The 21,123-nt window shown below is 40.7% G+C and overlaps 1 protein-coding gene across 4 annotated transcripts in view; it reads right to left on the reverse strand.

The window, feature by feature from the left end:
• Nucleotides 1–21,123, reverse strand: part of USP24 (ubiquitin specific peptidase 24) — a 117,720-nt gene that overhangs the window by 7,213 nt on the left and 89,384 nt on the right. For 3 of the 4 annotated variants that reach the window (XM_089515232.1, XM_089515231.1, XM_089515234.1), the window contains 14 exons: nt 16,735–16,859; nt 15,782–15,923; nt 13,981–14,131; nt 12,289–12,384; nt 11,224–11,327; nt 11,027–11,140; nt 9,157–9,253; nt 7,601–7,717; nt 6,373–6,465; nt 5,490–5,592; nt 4,263–4,384; nt 3,996–4,109; nt 3,125–3,190; nt 805–871 (listed from right to left, as the gene is read on the reverse strand). In XM_089515232.1, coding sequence (XP_089371358.1) covers nt 805–871; nt 3,125–3,190; nt 3,996–4,109; nt 4,263–4,384; nt 5,490–5,592; nt 6,373–6,465; nt 7,601–7,717; nt 9,157–9,253; nt 11,027–11,140; nt 11,224–11,327; nt 12,289–12,384; nt 13,981–14,131; nt 15,782–15,923; nt 16,735–16,859 — 1,511 coding nt within the window. The remainder of the gene's footprint in view (nt 1–804; nt 872–3,124; nt 3,191–3,995; nt 4,110–4,262; nt 4,385–5,489; nt 5,593–6,372; nt 6,466–7,600; nt 7,718–9,156; nt 9,254–11,026; nt 11,141–11,223; nt 11,328–12,288; nt 12,385–13,980; nt 14,132–15,781; nt 15,924–16,734; nt 16,860–21,123) is intronic. The other variant, XM_089515233.1, reaches the window with a different exon arrangement.

Consider the following 21,123-nt stretch of genomic DNA (forward strand, 5'->3'; position numbering starts at 1 on the left):
CCTACTGCAGTTAGAGAGAACTAGACTGAAGACGACTTCCCAGAGGACGTTCTCTGTTGTCGCCCCAAAAATCTGGAATGACCTGCCGGATGAGATCTGTCATTTAACATCTTTGGAGGCCTTTAAGACGGCAATAAAAATGGATGTCTTCCGGCAGGCCTTCCCAAACTGATCTCCTCAGAATTTTCACTCTCCATTTGTTTAGCTGTACCCACCGGACTTTAATCTCGATTTATTTTATTAACCATTTTATTGGGAATTGTTTTTAATGGTATTTTAGGGTGGGAGGGAGATTGGTGAACTAGGATCTAATATGTCCTGTTATGCTTTTATCTATTGATAGTCATGTTTGATTTTATTGTTTTTGTTTGTTGTTACCCGCCTTGATCCAATACAGAAAGAAGCAGGATACAAATTATTATTACTACTACTACTATTATTATTATTATTATTATTACTATTATTACCACCACCACCAGCACATGCTGGCTCCTTTAATACTAACATGGCATAATATCTGACTCTAGCTAATGATACGATACATTTATTGATAAATGTCTTACCGAATAAAAGTAGCTGGGGCTCCTTTCAGAAAACTGAGTCCCAAAACAAGTTGCAGATGAAAATACAATACAATGGACAGTAAACAGTTATACTATTATTGTCAGATGGTTTGCACTGGCAACTTCCTTCCATTTTAAAGTGATTCAACCAGGCATCTGAAGATATGAAAATCTCATGTGCATGAAGCTAGTTATATGCTTCTGATTCTTGTCACTAACACTTCACAGCAGGTTTACTAACCTAGCAATCCATTTTCAGTCTCAAATGCAAATTTGATCCGCTCTATCTGCAAAGGATCTTCAATAATCTGTGCAAAAGAATAAAAATAATTAATTATAGTGCCATGTATGCTGGCATCCTTTTAGTGACATCAGTGCACTTCTTTTGTCGTTGAAGAGAGAAATTGCCACTTCCTCACACCCTGATCCACAGCCCTAAAAACTCACCTTTTGCCTGCAACTGCCACCCCTGAACACAAGTATTTAATGGAATGGATGACAGGGAATTATTTGGTTATATTCCTATGTATGCATTACAACAACATTATACTCAAAGACCTCTGAAGGACCTTCCAGATCCCTTTGTCATTATGTGTCCAGCTACAGGGACTCTCTGTCTTCCTGCTCTCTCTTGCCCATTAACAATAGCTGTGTTACAGGGTCTCTTCAGGTAACAGTTGAATCCTGTGGGAGGAGAGATGGAGTGGAGTTCTACCTGGGCAAAATTTATGCTCCTTCTCCTCTTTCCATGCAGTATCTTGGCAAGTGCCCATTTTTATTTATTTAATATTCCAAGTTTAGGTCTATACTGAGACACAGGGTTCTTCCTCACGTGATTTAAAATACCGTATTTTCCAGCGTATAAGACGACCCCCAACTCGCATGTAGGCAGTGCCCTGGCCTACTATAGGCCGAATTAAGGGGGTCTGGCGCCCATATGCACTGGCTTGAGGGGGCCTCCGTGGAGGCCTGGAAGGCGGGTGTCGGAAGTGGCAGTAGGGCCTCCTTCAGTCCAGCCCAAAAGAGCACTTGATGCTGCAGAAGAAGCCGCTGGAGCGGAGCATCCTGGGTGGTGGTGGCGGTGAGGCATAAGGGGCCGGCTCTTTCCCTAGGCCCGACCATCCCTCTCCCACCGACCGGCTCTGGAGTCGCTTCTCCGCCACCTTTTCTGGCTTCCAGCCCCCAAAACCAGCCCCCACTATTCCCTCACCTCAGCTGTAATGGTGGCAAGAAAGGGAGCCCGGCTGCGGCGCCTGCTGGGATAGGAACCCGCAAGGACCCTGCCCCCGGAGACAAAGAGGTGGCTGTGCTATTCGCCTGTCTCTATGGAGGCCGGCAAACACTTAACCTGGTCTATAAAATGGGGCTAAAAAGTTGTCTTATATGCCAGAAAAAACGGTACATTTAAAGAAATGCTCATATGAAAACAAAAACTGGATTAAAAAAAGATGTGAAACAAGAAGGATAAAGGTATAGTCCCCATGTTTTAAAAGCCCCTCCCTTGGCATCAGTGATATTCCAAAAGCTGCTGAAACAGAAGTTTTTGCATGCTAGTGGAAAGACACAGGGGTGGGAGGAGCACAATCTACTTTCCGTTTGGAAGGGAGTTCCACAATCTAGGAATAAGAATCAAGGCCAACGATGCTGACTTTGATGACTGCAAGATTGGCAGTTTGAGACCCAAGTGCTGTGCGATGGAGTGAGCTTTCGCCACTAGTCCCAGCTTCTGCCAACCTAGCAGTTCGAAAGTATGTAAAAGTGGAAGAGGATAAATAAGTATCACTTTGCTGGGAAGGTAACTGTTGGCATTTAGTCATACTGGCCACATGACCACAGAGTCATCTTTGACAATACTGGCTCTCTTGGCTTAGTAACAGAAATCATCACTGCCCCCTACTGTTGAACATGACTAGACAATCTTGTCAAATGGGAAACCTTTACCTTTTAAACCCTTCTTAATTATGGCTACAGGTTCTATCTCTTTAGATATTGGCACTACATGATTCAGGGTGCAAATAAAGTCAATGTTAGATTGTAGTACTGTTGGAATCATAGCCACATTTCATTACAGGGTTTTCTGTTCAATGACCATGAAGGCACTTTACCAAAACATTATTATGCAGCATCTTAACTACTTATAATCTTTGTGTAACCCAATAATATCAGTAACATTACTAAAAACAGCAGGTATGAGCAAGCATAAGTTAAACACTTTTAATAATCTACAACGATGTTCACAGAAGAGTTAAGCAATCTTAGTTTTTACCCACTGAAAGCAATTTGACTTACAAAGGGTCAACTTTTACTAGTTTATAACCACTGTTAAGCCAGAAAGACTAATAACACAGTCAAGCAACATGACATTACTTATAAAATCAAGGACTACTAAAGGAAACACTGCATACGCATAGAATACATGATGTATATCAGTTAGCTCCAAGAAGCTAAAATTATGTTCTTTGCTTTTGGCATAATCATCTATACATAAACATGTATACAAGATGAACAGAAAGGAAAGAAAAGCATGGAAGAATACTTGGCATTAAGGTCTCTTCACTTACCAATATTTCATGAAGAAGCTGGAAGATGTTCTTCAGTTCATGAGGTGGCGCTGTCTCCAGCTGATTCTGTTCAGTTGAAGAAGGTGGAAGGAAATGAATATATGAACTATTAGAGATGGGCAATGTGTGGTCCTCTAGACATTGTTGGAATCGAATTCCCATTGGCCCTGCTGATCACAGCCAATAGTGAGAGATATGAGAATTGCAGTCAACAGCATCTAGAAGGCTGCACATGGTCCACCTATGGGAAAACTATAACAATTAAGAGAATCATTTATTTTATATTTTTAGAAACCAATAAATTGTAACATTGAGTTGGGGATTTGCAATTTATCAGCAAACTGTGCAGAGAAGCATACTGCAATATGTTTTATAACCCATTCTGGGGTCAGAAATATTTATTTCTGGATTTGTTCCTGGAAAGTAATGATTTAAAAGTCTAGGATGTTAGAGGACAGATAGTAAGAACAATACACATTAATGGAGAAAATTATGGAAACAACTGAGAGGTATGGAAGTGCTTGGCTAAGAGATCCAACTTTTTCTACTGAATATGTTTTATTTTGTTTTACCTATTTTATTAATTTGGAATTGTACTATTCAGTTCTCAGCTCTATTAGGAACCATGACAGCTAGACGGATATTGTATGCTAGTATGACAGAACAGCGTCTGCAAATGTATCGGGGGGTTGGGAACTGCAAAGCAGAACCATTGGTCATTTAAAATCTCTGGAGAGCTATCATTTCGTTAGTTCTCCCACTGTAGAGTAAGACTGTGACTAGGTTCTGTATTGCACAGTTCTAGTGGAGAAACACACACAAAAACCAAGCATCATGTTTTAAAAATTTATTCTGACTAGTTTCTCCTTACCTTGATCAAATGCAGTATAGTAAAGGAAAAGTGCTCATTACAAAAGCAGCAATACACCACCATCTCAATGAGGACAAACAATGATCCAGTTAGCTCTCTCAAGGCATGCATCACCTAATGAAGAAAAAGAAAAGTCTAAGTAGTAGGGAGATATTTTCTCTCTCATTCTTTTTTGAAAAGTTAGATTGGCCTGTTTTAAAATTCATTTGTATTATATTGAAGGCTCAACCAATAATCAAGAAACAGAGAGTTAAAACAATAGCATACCTCCATTAAGTAAGGCTTCCCTTCAGACAGGAACATCAAAGCTTCTACTTCTTCATGGAGACTAAGAAGCGCCCCTGAGTTGGTAATGCTAAGGGGTGAACGCAGAACAAATAGACCAGGATCTAAAAAGAAAATACAAATATGTAAATGTAAAACTACGAAGTCCTGAAAACAATGATCTTATGAAAGACTTATACCCTGACAGGCAATAGTAATTGAAAACAAGGTCTGTATACTAATGTGTAAACTACTGCAGGCTGATACTGTGATGTTTCTGGATCTATGTAGAAAATGTTGATGGAGTTATTAGATAAATTAAGGTAAAAGTATAGTTATGTATACAATGTGTAGTATATGTTATAAAGTAAGTATCCATTGGGAGGGAAGGAAAAATAGAATATTGGGAGTGACAGGTGATTGGCTGAATAATGATGTTGTTGTGTATCTTCAAATCATTTCCGACTTATGGCAACCCTCATGGTGTTGTCTTGGTAGAATTTGTTCAGAAGGGGGTTGGCCTTGTCTTTCTCTGAGGCTGAGAGTGTGTGACTTATCCAAAGTAATTCAGTAGATTTCCATGGCCGAGTGATAATTTGAATCCTGGTCTCCCAGTGTTCTAGTCTAACAATCAAGCCACTACACCTTGCTGGCTGTTGTGAATGTATGAGGATTTTTTTTAAAAAAACAAACATATAGTGTGCATGATAGTTGGACTGATGAGTTAGAAATGTTAGGAGAGTTATTCAGGAAATATGAGAGTTGTGAGCATGTCAGTCAGGACTTTTATGTATTAAATACATAGTGATGTTATGTTCAATTTCTGTCTAATAAATCATTATTTTTACATTATATACTTGATCCTCTTGGAATACTACATAAGGAATATTGAGTTCAGGCACATAGTTTCTTTAGTGCAAGCACTTAATCAAAGGTGTGGTACCCAGTGGGAAAATCAGATGAATAAAGTTTTGTATCAGAACTACAAGGGGAACTAGAAAGTCCTTCACATTTCAGCCTAGCAATATTACTGGGACAGGAGGAGGTCCTCGTATTGGAAGCTCTCAGAATTGGTAGTAGTGACAGGATTTGTGAAAGTTCACGTATTTAGTGGCAGTGGTCGAAGTAAGTGGAAGCCCCCACAGATAACTTTATAAAAGCTGTACATACTGTACTATGTTAAGATCATGATCTAGCAGAGGTCACTGAGAGGAAATCAACTGTACTTGCCTACATTTCTTTGTGAGGAGACATCTGAGTGCAGGACAAGCAGTGCAACAGTATTATGGAGAAATCCAAACTCCCGTGCTTGTGCTGAACTCCACCTGCGATTCTATTTTGGGAAAGCAGATTTTAAAGAAAGAGCATGAAGTATAAACCCTACTTAAACAGCCAATACCTTCATTTAATGAAGGTCTATTCTCACTCCTGAGAATATCAATCACAAAACTGGTTTTGCCAGTACAATATGTCCTCAGACAAGATCTAGGAGTGAGGGGCAAGAGGAGAGGACACATTTACAGTAGTCATCTTTGCTTGTATGATACCAACAACAGTTGTGCTCATGGAAGCACGTAAGCAGCAAACTTATATGATTCAGTATGGAGAACATGCAATACTATCCCTTAGCCCCAAAGGTATTAGCCTTCCTTTTGAGACTGCAAACAACTGGAGACAATTCAGTTGGTAGACACATCATACTTTATAGTGCTGCAATATGTAGACCAGAATAAATCAGAAACTAAATTATACTGCAAATAGTGATTTCTTGCAGATAAAATAATGCATGGAATAGAAGTATTATTTCTATCCTTAATTCCCTAGATGCTACAGGAAATACTCAGCAGTGCTTGTAACAAATTCAGAACTATCTGCTTAACTCTGTTGAATGTAACATGATTTAGTACCTGGTTTCTGGCTATTTAAAGCTAGACTTATGGAAAATAGCTACAGAGAGATTTCCTCTTGCTTTGGCCATCCTGTTGCAAGAGGAAGACAAGGGTAATTTTTTGTAAGGTTATTCAAACCTCAATAGTTGGTTTTACATTGAACATATGAACTGGAATGAAACATATTGTACTGAAAATATTAGACGGTAAACATAAATTGTTACCTGGTTATTCTGCCGATTTGGACCTAGAAGAAAGTTGATCATATGACTCAAGGCAGAATGCCTGAGAAGAAGATCACAAGCTTTTATACCCTGCTGTGAAAATACAGGCAGAATGGTTGATTATACTCCTTCAGATGCAGAAAACATGTTTAAAGACTAAATAATGTGAATACTTTAAATAAATAATAGTTCATTATTATTATTTGGACATTTTGCTAGAAACTTTTTATAAAACCAATTTTGATTAATTTTATTTCAAGTGTACCAATCTGCAGGTTTTGAATATCTTCAACTCTAGACTGCCCTCTAATTTATAATCAAACGTAACAGGATTATAAAATAGACTATAGCTACAATATTGGTTTGAACTATTTTCAAAATTTAACTGCAAAATGCAACATTTTGTATGCTGTTCCATGAACTGTTGTGCAAGTATTACAGGAGACTTGTTTCAACCAGGTATCTGGAGTTCCATGAACAGTATGAGAAGGAATTGTGCAACTACATGTCCCTACCTGTTGCTGCATACAACTCCCTAATGCAAACACACATAAGCATCTGTGTGCAAAGAGACTCACTTTAAATCTGCAAGCTCTGAATGCATGGCAGGAGAGCAAACAATTTCCCATTAGAAAATACCTGGGGAACTGCATATTTTCCAGCCATTAGGATGTGATCAGAGTAAATTCAAGTTGTAATTTTTAACAATAAATAGCTAGACACTGAATCCAGAAAAAAAAGAACATTTGTGTAAATCTTGAAACTGTTCTGATTTATGAAAAAAATGTTTTGCATGCGTTTAGGAAAATTTTATCCAAAATATTTTTCTTAGCTAATGTACATCTATGTATTACATTATAAAGATATTTGATGTATTTACATATTTGTGGTTTTGTACACAAATGTTGATTGAATTGTTATTGTTATGAAATGTATTGAGTATAATCTGGAGAACTGACATATAAATATAAAATAAAAAATTTGAAGGTGAAATTAATTGTAACAAAGGCTAATAAAACAGACAAACAAGTATGAATGCTGAAAGCTACCATTCTGTGAGCCACAGAGATTTTTCATTCACACCAATGGATCCATGTCCACATCCAACAAATTCATATTTTATAAAGTACTTTTATGTCATAATGACAATGTTTTCCACAGCATATAAATACTGCACAGGAGTGTTAGAGAAGAATGGAAGAAATAGAAGAAGAAACTATCTTTTTACCTTTTGGACAAAATTGCTGAACAAGAAGAAGTACTGGGCACAGTTTTTGCAGTTTTCAGGGACATCTTTGTCCAATAACCCAAGCAGCACCTCCACTAACTGATGAAGACTTTTCAACTGTCAAAAATTGAGTTAAGGAGAATTTGTATTTGTATTATCAGAATGACAGTTTCAATTAATGTACGTTAAATGATGATCCAACCCAGTATTCTGTTTGTAAATGTGTTGCACTTGGTTCAAGTAACCATCTGCCTTTGTTTTCTTAATAGCTCATGCTACATTTTTTACAGATACTTTGAGATATGTCTTCAGAATAACTTGTTCACATATGTCCCATCATCAAACTCAGCAGAAGAAAGCTGGGAACCATTTGGAGTCTGAGCAATTAAACACATCAACTAAGTAGGGCACTAATCAGATAAACTAAAAACTTGCCATACTCTGAGCATTTGTAACAACATTTTTGCTATGCGTGCATGTAAAAAGCTATGATGAATATGTAAACTCCCATGCTTTTGCCTTTGAAATTTTACCTGGAGCACTGCTCTGCAGTTATAATAATTATAAACATGTTCAGGAAGAATTAAGAACAGGATGTGAAATTGAAGGCTTTCATCGTTGGTATCCACAGTTTTTGTTTTTTTCCGGGCTATGAGGCTGTGTTCTAGATTCCTGATGTTTCACCAGCATCTGTGGCTGGCATCTTCAGAGAATGCTGGCATGGAAGGGAATGGGGTATATATACTGTTGGTTGAAAGGAAGCGATTTGCATGTTAATCTGTGTATTGTTCTGTTGTTGAATGGCAGGGCCTCATGGTGTCAATTTAATTAATGATCCATTGTTTGCTCGGAAACCCCCCTCACCCTGGGTGGTTTTCATTTCCATTTGCTGGGTCTTGATTTTGGTGTTTTTCAGGACTGGTAGCCAAACTTTGTTTACTTTAAGGGTTTCTTCTTTCCTGTTGAAATTGTCCAGGTATTTATGGATTTCAAAGGCTTCCCTATGCATTCTGACCGGATAGTTGCTGGCATGGTCCAGAATTTCAGTGTTTTCAAGCAGCATTTTATGCCCAGGATGGTGTTCTGCTACTACTGATTTTTCTGGCTGATCCAGTCTGCAATCTTGCGTGTTCTTTGATTCATGTTTGAATGTTGCGTTTGGTGGTCCCTATGTAGACTTATCCGCAGCTGCTTGGTATGCAATTCGTCTAGAACACGGTTCTTCTAGAACACTGCCTCATAGCCAGAGAAACCCACAAAAAACTAATTAGAGCAGGATTTTCTCACAATACTGGATTCTGTTCTGACACATAATAATCACAGGACCATAAGAACGAACATCTGCTTGAATCAAGAAGTCACATGATTCTGGTTTTCATAAAAAGTAAAGAGAATAAAATAATGACTAAGGGAGAAGAACAAGGGGGAGACACAATATACATTACTTTTAAAAACAGCAGCAGCCTACTATTTTCAGAAATATGACATCTTTCACAATACAGCAGTTTATTTATTTATTACAGTTACATATTACAGATTATGTACATATTACTAACCTTTTCCTGATAAAACAAGGCACTGTCTAGTGTTTTTTCAAGAATGGTGGCTACAGCAACTCGCACCTCTCTTACACTGCATTCCAGCAGATAAGTCCTGAAATACACACACAGTAAGGAGGAAGATACAAAACAGAGCTTGTCTCTTTCATGTGCTAGTTTAAATCTTCAATCCCTTCCTGTACTGTGAAATCAAATATTTCCACTTATTTGACAGTGGGAAGACTGGATATGGTCACTTAAAAGCCAAACTGTGAGTACCCAATAGCATATAAATGGTATCTCTATGTGTGTGACAGAAATTGTTGAAATCAGCAGGATTTAGTACCGTAACAAATTGGTTGATTAAAAGGAAGCAATAACTGACTGCCTGAAGCAATGTAGATAGGCTTTCCACTTCGAAGTTATTCAGTGTTTCAGAGCTTGTCATTGGGAGCAGACTTGTATCTAACTGCTCTCTCTGTCTGTCTTTCTTCACTTAATGTTTTTTTTCATATTCATGTCATATATTATATTTAATACTGCTGCTAGATTTATATTAAATATAAATTCAAAATGTTGCCTAAATAGATCTGCCTCTCAAATTGCACATATTTTGCTTGAACTCCAATACAATTGTGAACACATACTGAATACTTGCACTCTTTGAAGAAAAATAAATGTGTGGTATTTCCTAATATCCTCAAGTCTTATTACCACAGAGAATTTTTTTAAAACAACAGGTTAGTTATTAACATCCAATGGCTGTAATCCTGTTGATGAGGTATGCTTGTGTAACTTGGGGTTGTGTCAGCATGTGTCTTATTCGACCCTGCAGAGGGAGGTATTCAACACCTACTTGGTACAACCTCCCTCTTTCCCATATTAATTACTGGCTGAGGAAGGGGGTTGGCCAACATCTGGCTACTTTTCTGCAGCTGAAATAAGAAAGTTGCTATCACTTCTTGAATTTCCAGGTGCTGACCAGGCACCTCCCATCTTTCTCTAGCCAGTAAATAATTGGAGGAATGTGATTCACAACTGCCCTGAATGATGGTGCTAGTAAAAAGGAACTGTATATGTGGAACATAGACCAGTGTATCATTTTGCAAATGATTTCACCACTTACAGATGAATGCTCTGAGAACATGTAAACAAGGTTTTTTACATGTATCAATATATATATATATACGTTCTGTTCCCCTACATAGTTATTAAATCAAAATGTCAAAGGGAAAGTGCAGACTGGATACATGCCTACAATGCTGACAGTATTTTACACAGAAAATTAGTAACAAAATACTGAATTTAAAACTGAAATAGGTAGTGTATATAGTTATAATCAAAACAATAAAGATAAAACAGTATACACTGGTTCCACCTGTTCCAATTTCATTCTCTTTCACACCACTTATTCTCAACCAAAACAGCCAGTCAATATTCTTGGCTCACAGTCCTCACTGGGCTATGTGTGTTATTTCTCCTCCATTTTCAGCTGTCTTGTTTTTCTTTTGTTTTTTGGCCCTGAGGGGCAGATGGCAAGCTGTAATTTGAAGAAACTGATTTCTTCAATAATATATATGGACATATCTCATTTCCATTCCCTGGGATACCATTTAATTCCTTGTCCCATCATCAGGAGCTTCTTTTTAAAACTTTCTTCTCAACATTTTGTGCTATTGAGTCTTTACAATGCTGATTTTTGGTAGCTCTTTCCCTCACCTGTTTGCTTTCTCCTAAAGAATTTGGTAATATCTGAAAATGCTGTTGTCACCCTGAGTTTGGCAATGCAGCTGCACAAACATAGGAAGAACTGAACTGGAAGTAAGAGGATGATATGGTGGAATCTCATTTAACAGATAAAGACTTGTGTACTTAGGCTGATACTTACTTTATGAGCTCTCGTCCTTCTGCCTCCACTAAGTATTCAACTAACCATTTGCAAGCATCAAAGCTTTTAGATACCAAAGCATCAATGGTTGCAATCCATTCTTCTGTGTCAACCCTTAATGAAAGTAAACAAGAAATGTCAGAAATTCTACAATATATCATATTTCTTTCATAAATATCCTTAAAATGACTTGTTACCTGAGTTTTTTCTTGGTTCGCAGATATGTTTGAAAGAGGAACTGGACTGCTAGCTGTAAACTCACTCTTGCCATTGATGGGTAGTGAGGATGCTTCAGTTTTGTCTATGAAAAGATAAGATCTCACTTACTGTTTCAGTTTTCTTAAATATAATTTTCAGATAGGAACTGAAATACTATCTAACTCAATCATAGGATAGGATGTCAGAGGTAGACAAAGTGCAGCTTGCAGGCCATATGACACACACACACCCATTTTTTCCCCAGTCTGCGAGCCCACCACTACTCATCTTAAGAGGAAAAATCTAACCAAAAAGGTTATTTTGCTTTTCCTGAAGGCATCTAGGATTGGCAGGTTTGCCATTTTTGGTGTTGACTGGTCCCAGCTCTACCAAATTTCCCATAACACAAACAATAAAGCAATACACTAAGCAAGGAAGGAGGAAAATGGAAGAAACTGTGTGTTTTTCAACAGGTTGTAGCCCTCACAGGATCTCTTTGTGCAATACCCATCTCAGTGGCAGGGTAAAATAAAGAAGGTTCTTTTGGGCTACCATTAAACAAGCCTAGCCTGGTGTCATTTATTTTTCCATTTTGGTAGTAAACAAGGAAAAAAACATGGATTATGTGCTAGGAGCTACAGTTTGGCAAGATTTTTTTTTTAAATCTCTTGCACCTTATTGATTGATTGACTAAATTTATACTCTATCCTTCTCCAGGGGAAAAGAAGCAGCATAGGCTCAGGGACAACACCAAGGTGATAGAGAAGGACCCTAACAATCATTTTTTTCCTTTGTACTTTACATTTCTGGGGTATTCATAGTTATATTTATCCAGTTATTTTTTAAAAAATGTTAGCCAGAGTAAATATTTTCTTGATGTTTCACAATTAATGATGTCAGACGACAGTATATCATATCATATCAACAATATCTTAGTTTTCCAGATATATTTTTCTGCTTGATAGTAAGAATGATTATTTGTTCTTCGCTTGTTCCTCTTATCTAGGCTACAGAAATATTCTGTATTCATTTCACATAACTAAAATACTGAATTCACTACTCACCGCATTTAATGAAGCCAATGATAAAACAAAACTAAAATAGTCACTGCTGTAGACATCTCTGTTCTTCATAAACTTCAGGTTTTCATCCCTCACCATCTGCAGATAATACACAGATGGTTTTAGTAATATGTCAAAAGTGTGTTCACAGTCTCTAAACCTAAGGTATTACATAAATATTACACCTGTTTAAAAAGTGCCACAAAAAAAAAAAAAAAAAAAAAAAGCATTATCCTCAAAGAGCAGGTTGCTTACAATCTAGAAGCAACATATATTTTGGCTGCATGAAAAGGCACATATTGTAAACCAAATGTGATTACAATCAAGGTAATCCATTCATACAGGAAAGCTAATTAAAAACACAATTTCATTGTGATGCTACTGTGGGTGGAGGAGATGGGGTTGGATAGAAAGATAATTCTATGTGAGACAGTCAAGGAAAAATGAAAAAGAGATGGAAAATAGCCCAATTGTATCCATCTGCCAGGTGAAAAGCCATCACTGATGGAACAGATTTCTCTTTTTCCTGCTGCAAGCCCTCAGTATGCCATCCAAATATCCTCAGGACTATAGCCCCCTATGAGCATATCTGAAGGGTGAAGATGGCACAAGGGAAAAGAGAGGAAGGGAAAGGCCTATTGTACAAATATTCTGCTCTCATGGTGCTGAATATTGCCCTAAGTATGCTTTTGGTTTCTTGTTCTTAAAGAGGAAACTTCAATACTAGAAAGGCTATAGAAAGGTAACATTTCAGAAAATTTTTCAGTTATCCACTGAAATGGGCAGAGAAAATAGGAATACAGTTAATTTAACTCCCATGACATGAAGGAACAGCCTTCAATTATATAACTTTAAAGTCATCAATATTTCTTCTCACTGCTGACAAGCACAGATACCAGAAGATTATCACGACTTTTTGTAAGAGCTTTTTAAGAACATTTGCCTAGCCACTGTTTATGGATTCTCATAATGGCCTAGTCTGATACTCACCATACTTCATTTAGGGGAGACGATATAGATAAAACATTGCTGATGAGAAATGAACTGCTTCCTCTCAGAGCCTCAGCAGACAGGCCAGGAAATGAGCCGGTGCTCACCCAGGTTGGTTCCTGGGTTGGTGCGGAATTGGGTGGGTGTTCACACACTAATCTCATGCTGACTCTGGACCCAGGACTGCTGTGTTGCTCCTTACCTTGCCAGCTGTTGATCCAACTGAGAAGTCCCCTAGTCACCCCATCTGATGCAGAAATGGGGTGCCTGGCTGCAATCATGTCGCCAGGTACTCCATTTCCACATCAGACACAGCGACTGAGGTAAGGAGCATAGAAAGGGACCTGTCTGAACAGCCTGGTTTTGCTGCTGAGTTTCTTAGAAACTCTGTGCAAAACCAGGGCTCTATAACCCAGGGTCAGAACAGATCCCCCAGGCCCAATTGTGCCTGAGGTGGGGGGGTTGGCCTGTGTTGTCTGAACTAGACAACGCAAGGCTGAGGGGACGCTGAGAATTCTTCAAAGTCTAGGTCATCAGTGCTTTTGCTTTGAGGCAGATGATGGAAGATAGCAGTGCTACAATAATTTTTCAGCCACTAAAGTAACATCTTAATTTCCCAAACATAATTTTGTTTCAGGATCATTCAGACAGTAAAAAATGAGCTTGACAAAACCCACAAAAGCTATTTCCATTACTAAAGTTTACCTGATAGATTCGAACTGGCATTTTTTCTACAAATAATCCTTTTTTCTCTCCTTTTTTGACCAGCTTGGTCAAGATGGACAGACGGTCACTACTGGGTCTGTGTGGCCGTGGTGAAGATTGTGGTGAAATATCTGGTGAAGATGGAGCAGACCTGGGGGGGGGGGGGGGAATGCAAGATGAATCCTGAAAATTCAATCTGCTTAAAAAGGCAGTGTTCTCAATTCCTAAGTACGGCATGAAGTTGAAGACTTTCACAGTTGGCATCCATAGTTTTTTGTGGGTTTCTTGAGCTATGTGGCTGTGTTCTGGAAGACTTAACTCCTGATGTTTTGCTAGCATCTATGGTTGGCATCTTCATTTAAAACAGGGAATAAACTCTTCCAGAATACGGCCCCATAGCCTGAAAAACCCACAAAAAATTTAAGAACATTATTCATTGCTGGACATTTGACAGAACACATTTATGTAATGTCCTCTATACAGAAAGTCTAAACTTACTGAATGGTGAACAATACCTGCACATTATGCTAATATCTTGGTTGCAGTGTAAGCATAGGGAAATGCAGAACAGGTTCTCATAAAAAGCAAGAATAGTCTCTTTTCCCTTATCAGGATTTGTCTCTGGCTCCTGTGGTTGCAGCTAAATATACTACGTCATAGTAAGTCCAATGCTCTAAACTGGGGAAAGGCCAAGTGTGCTCTGTTGTGCTACTGGCAGTCCCTAGAGCCTTCCACCAGCAACCACTGCATAGAAACCTTTTGGGGTGGGGTGGGGCAATGTGTTAGTTTTGCTCCATTATGCTCCCAGGACCAGCATATTTGTGTCTGAGGAGACTGAATAGCCTCTCAAACTCTTGCTAAGTTCTCAAACTGCAAAATGGGCCTGAAGATGGGCTGTAAATCACTTCTGGTTGGGACTTTCAGGCTTGCTATGGCCCATGTAGAGTTCCAGAGGTAGAAAATTGATGCTAAGGCCTTCCAAGGTTGTATTCTCTTGCTGTTAAAAAGGTGCCTCTTATTCTTAGCTTTGAGCATCCAACAACATGCGTCTTACGCAAGGCTGCAAATGTAACTTTGACCTTGCTTCTACCAAGGCTCTTGCTTAGTATCATATACCAGGGATAGGAATGGTTCAACCTTTCACAAGTGGGACTGCAATTCCCACCAGCTCTAGCAGCATAGCCAATCATGAGGAATCTTGGGAGTTGAAGTGCAACAACCTTTTGGGAACCTGATTCCCATCCTGTCGTAAGTGAAACTTTGGTATCTATACAACCTCACTCCTTTATCTAATGTTTGATTGCCATCACAGTGAAAACAGAATTGATACAATTAGCGTATCAGTCCCTTGATAATGAACTATGAGGAAAATGTAAGTAAGAGAAAAAGAAAGCCACAGAGATGAATAGTATATTGGTTATTGAGATGTCATAGAAACCTGGGTTTTGTAAGGTAAGTATTTGACTCTAAAGAAAAATCTTACATATCGTCAAGGTCATGTCTTAAAATTTCAATACAACAGACATGCAATGCTTTCATTCTGTATAACACCCTTTTTCTAGACTCCTATTTTCTTCCCTCCACCCAAAAACATCTTGAAATTTTTCTGGAATTTAAGCATAAACAAATTACAGCCTCAAGAGTACTTTTCCAAACAGAAGACTAGAAATTCTACAAAACTACCTCATGGAAGCAATAATCTGGATTAAGTATTTTAAACTAAAAAATTAAGGGGAAATACTGTTGATATTTTGTTTGTACATAAAACAAATACTTGGAAGTTAAAGGCAAATAAACTTACAAGGAGAGATCCTCCGCTTCTTGACGCACAACACTGACTCGACTTTTCTTTGGCAATACTGGAGAATTCTGGTCAGACACCCTTTGATAGAAGAGCATGTAGGCATTCCAGTATCGACGTCGAACATCAGGATATGGATTTGCTGTAAAGAAGACATATTAAAGATATACTTAAGACCTTGTTGTTGGGAAAAAGTGTAATGTAACATTTTAATTTCCAAATACAGAAGTCCTTTTGATTACTTCATACATTCTATTTTCCTGCTATATAAAAAGCCATACACATCTGTGTTGGAAAATGTGCAGGGTGCACAGGACCCATACGCACACATACATTATATATGGGAAGTGAACGTCTTAGCAGACTGCCCATCTCTGTCTCTCTATGTCACAATTTCAAAGTTGTGACTACTTCTATTTAGAGACCACCTCTATATATGAGACAGTGACTTCTGAAGTGCTAGGGTTTGTAAAATCCTTGGAATCAATGCACTATTGGGGAAATTGCCTTTGCCTTGGCACAGGTGATTTTCCTAGCTATTCCTTCCATATGCCATTGCTCTGAGTACCTCTCAGAAAAGCCTTTGTAGAAACAGCCAGCTCTATACAGAACTGGCATCTGGTGAGAGATGGCATGCCATAAAGTATCCTCCTCCCCTCTGTCAATGGGGGCAAGTGTACACAGTGGATGGCCAGGATTGCTGCTGCCACTTCAGCAACAAGGAGCGGATATCTCAGTGTAGGATTGTCAAACTGATTGTATTTTGCTCCACTGATATGTGAATGGATATGGAAGGATCCTGGGCATGACAAAATACTGTTTCCATCAATTCAGGGGAAGTGGAAAAAGTTCCAATTTCAAGTTTTCCAGAATATAACTTGTTTTGTGATTAATTCATCCTTTACACAGAAAGTACAAAAAGCAATTGGAAATTGTAAATAAAACATACTTACATTGATCATAAACCTTTGGTCTATATTCTCCACCAAAGCACTCATACTCCAAGGTTTCATCATTCAGCTCAAATTCTTCAACAACTGTATCATTAAACTTATACCACTTTCCTTTCCCGCATCCCCTGTGGTAACATGCAGAAAGAAAGACAATGCTCACTGTCAAATTCAAACAAAATGACTAATAACTTTACAGCATTCAAGAGGCATGGTGTGTGATCACAAAGGACTATGGTAATGTTAAGTAAAAAATTAATCAGGAAACACAGGATGATCCCTCAATACTGGCTTGCATTATTGCTGTGAGTGAGCACTGGAATTAAGTGCACATTCACTGCCCCCTTTCTCCCATTATCTGTCATATGCCAACTCTGTCACAAAGTCCCTAGTTTATTTTAAGCCATAGTTCCATTTAAGTCATAAACAACAATTTAAGTAATTAACAACTTTTAAAGCAAGAGTTCCCTGGTTAACCAACTATGAAAATAAAGCAGGATAGTATCAGAATTACTGTATTCATAAAATGTTACAGTGTGAACTACTGGTCAGGAAACTCCATTCCACAGACGAACAGGTTGCTCACCTGTAACTGTGTTTCTTCGAGTGGTCATCTGCGAATTCACACAAATGGGTTTATTCTGCGCCTGCGCAGCAATCCTCGGAAACTTCTGGAATCTCCAGGCAGAAAGCAATGTATCTTTCTGCAACTTTTTGGCGGTAGCCCCGCCCACCCATATATAAGGCCCCTGGTGGCCCGCTCTTCTTCAGTTCCGAATGAGCCGCAAACAGCGTGGCAACAAGCGTTGTCAAATGAACAGATACTGAGGGGATGGATGGGCGGGTTTGTGTGAATTCGCAGATGACCACTCGAAGAAACACAGTTACAGGTAAGCAACCTGTTCTTCTTCTTCATGGTCTCTGCGAATCACACAAATGGGTTTAGACTAGTGAGCTGTAGTCAGTGGAGGAGGGAGTGTCAAACATAATCAATGAAATCAACAATCAGTAAACAGTGTAACCCAGCACCTTGTATCTATTAACAGTGCAGTCGGTTCAGTGAATGGCAGAAAGTAACACTGCCCTCCCAAAGCCTGCATCTTGTCTGGCCCTGGCGTCCAGCCTTAACGTCTGATGAATGTCAAAGGCTGGGACCAGACAGCAGCCTTGTACACATCCTCAAGGGGAATCACCCATCAAGAAGGCTGAGGATGCGGCTACCGCCCTAGTTGCATGGGCTCTAACCCGACCTGGCAAGGGCTTCCCAGCCAGTTCGTAGCAGAGGCAGATGGTGTTGCCGACCCATTTGAAGAACCTCTGTGGTGAAACCGGCAGCCCTTTTTTGGCTTCGGAGTAGCAAACAAGAGTTTTCCCGAGCGCCTGTAAGCAGATGTTCTGTCCAGGTAGGACGCCAGCGCCCTCCGGACATCCAGGACATGAAACTGACATTCAGAGTCTGTGGTCGGATTAGGAGCCAGAGTCGGCAAAACAATGTCCTGATTGATGTGAAAGGCAGACAACACTTTAGGTAAGAGGGGGATGTCTGTACGGAGAACAACCCTGCCCTTGTGAAATGGAAAAAGGGTTGATCCACCCTGAGGGGACACAGTTCACCAGCCCGGCAGGCTGATGTGATGGCTACTAGGAAAGCTGCCTTCAAAGTAGGGAGTCTCAGATCCGTAGTAGCTAAGGGTTGAAAAGGTTTAGACACCAGATGCACCAGGACGGCGTCTAGTCTCCACTGCGGAGGAGGAACCGCAGCCGGTGGATGCAGGTTATTGAATCCTTTAAAGAACCTTTCTATGTGAGGGTCTCTAAGCAAAGGGGCTTTGTTCTTAAACAAATAGTGAGAGGAGATGGCAGACAGGTAACACTTTATAAAACTTAAAGAGAAACCTGTTCCAGTCAGTGTCATCAGAAGTCCAGAACCACTGGGATGGAGACACGGGTTGGTGGAACGTCCTTGGTCTGTAGGAAGGCAAGGAATTTGTTCCATTGTAAGCATGGGCCGTCTGGGTAGACGGTCTCTACGCTGCCCTAATTATTTGTTGTACACTGGGTGGAAGAGCGCTCAGTACTGAATCCTACATGCCACCAATGGGAGAGCTTGCATCTCGGGATGGTGGACTTGCTCGTCCTGAAGCGAGAGTAGGTTGGGCCGGTATTCCAAGCGGAGATACTCTTGGGCTCGTCGTAGTAAGGGGCGAGTGAACCAAGGTTGTGTGGGCCACCACGGAGTTATTAAAATTGAGTCCGACCGGTCGGTCAACATCTTCGAGAACACTCTTGTGATCAGAGGAAACGGAGGAGGGGCCTACGGTAGGCCTTGAGTCCACTTGAGCTGGAAGGCGTTACCTTCTGATCTCGGCTCTCCGGTGGGAGAGCAGAACCTCGGTGTGTGAGCGTTTGACAGGGAAGCAAACAGGTCCAGCCAAGGGGTTACCCAGTGGGCGAAAAGTTGGTTCACCACATCCGGGTGTAGCCTCCATACATGGCAAGCGGAGGACGACGTGCTCAGTTAGTCCGCAAGGTTGTTTTGATCACCAGCAGGTGAATGCACTGCAACAGCGTCCCGTGCTGTATGCACCTTACCAATTGAGGATGGTGACAGCTAGTAGCGTCTCTGATCTCGTACCTCCTTGTTTGTTGAGGTAGTGTACGGCGGTGGTGTTGTCTGTGAGCAGAAGCACGACTTTATCGGAAAGAACCATCCGAAAGCTCTGAGTGACTTTTCCATGGCCAGGATCTCCAAGATGTTGATGTGGAGAGCGGCCTCCGTGGACGACCACTTGTCCCTTATAGCAAGGTCCGAGTGTGGGCGCCCCAACCTTGCAGGGAGGCGTCCGTGGTCAAGGAGAGGACCAGTTGTGGAGGCAGGAATGGCATCCCTATGCAGACAGTGTCATGTTGGAGCCACTAGGATCTCTGTACGGTCCGAGGGATGGTGAGCACCTTGGAAGGAACGTCTTGATTGTGAAGTCGATGAGCTTGGTAGGGAGCAGGTTAGACTTGTCAAAGTTGACCTGCAGGCCCAGGGCAAGAAGGAACGAGAGGGCAAATGGAGGTCCTCGAGGAAAGTCTCTTTGGAGGACGCTCTGAAGAGTCAGTCGTCCAGGTACGGGAAGACTGTGATCCCCTTTTTTGAGCAGGTAGGCCACCACGGGCGCCATGCCCTTGGTGAAGACCTGTGGAGTTTTAGAGAGGCCGAAGGGAAGGGCCTTGTACTGGTAAGCCTCTATGGCAACAGCAAGGGGAAGAACCTCCAGTGGTCCTTCAATACTGAAATGTAAAAATAGGCGTCCTTTAAATCCAGTGTCACAAACCAGGAATCTTCCTGTAGGAGTGGTAAAATCGAGGCAAGATTCACCATCCTGAACTTCTTGCACAGAATAAAGGCATTAATGGGCTGAAGGTCCATTATGGGCCGGAGGCCCGAGTTTCTCTTCGGTACAGTGAAGTACCTGGAGAAAAAATACCGTTGAACCCTCCAAGGGGGAACAGGTTTAGTAGCGCCCTTGACTAAAAGAGTGTGCACTCCGTCGAGAAGAGGTGAAGAGGTGTGCAGGAGCACATTAGAACCTCTTCTTGCTGGGAGCCGGGGTACCAGGGGTGCCGGGCAGAATAATTTTGACGTGTCTTAACTGAAGAGGCCCGAGTTGTCAAAGGGCATATCTTCAATCGCCGCCTTTGCCTGGGGGTTGAGTTCAGAGGCCCGGAGCCACGCGTAACGGCGAAGGGCTATGGACCATATAGCACTTGGATGCACAGTCCATGGTGTGCTTGACAGAAATGATCTGTTGGCCTGCTATCAGATGGATCTCATTTCGCAGAGTGACCATCATGCGTCTCCTATCGTCTGGGAGATCAGCGATGGTAGGGCCCATCCCCTCGACCAGAAACTGTATATAGGCTCCATACAGGCTGCATAGTTGGCTATCTTTAAGTCAAAAGCAGCTGAGGCAAAAAAAAGAAAAGAAAAGGTTTTTTTTTTCCAGTCTATCCAGCCTTTTGATGTCTCTGCCTACTGGCGAAGAGACGTCCTAGGAGCGAAAGTAGCCTGGGCTCCTTCCCCTATATCAGAATTCAGCTGAGGGTGGTTGGAGAGCCAGGACGGAGTGGACGGAGTGACCCGGTAGAAGTTGTCGATCCGTAGATAGTCTTTTCTACTGGGTTGAGGGCGTCATCATCAGGGTGGGCCACCTCTAACTCGAGGGCGCCAGCCATCCGTATGAACCTGTCAGCAAAGGCCCTGACATCGTCGGTGGGCGATGGCAGTGTAGGGCCCTCAGGAACGAACTATCATCCTCTGTCCGAGAGAGGTGATCTTAGGAGAGTCATCTCTGTCAAAGTTGTCGGGCCCCTAGGTGATGTCCACAGCCTGAGCGGGGAGGC

The sequence above is a fragment of the Sceloporus occidentalis genome, unplaced genomic scaffold (genome assembly GCF_023333645.1).
Source record: "Sceloporus occidentalis isolate IW3139 unplaced genomic scaffold, rSceOcc1.0.p SCAF_3, whole genome shotgun sequence".
NCBI lineage: Eukaryota > Metazoa > Chordata > Lepidosauria > Squamata > Phrynosomatidae > Sceloporus > Sceloporus occidentalis.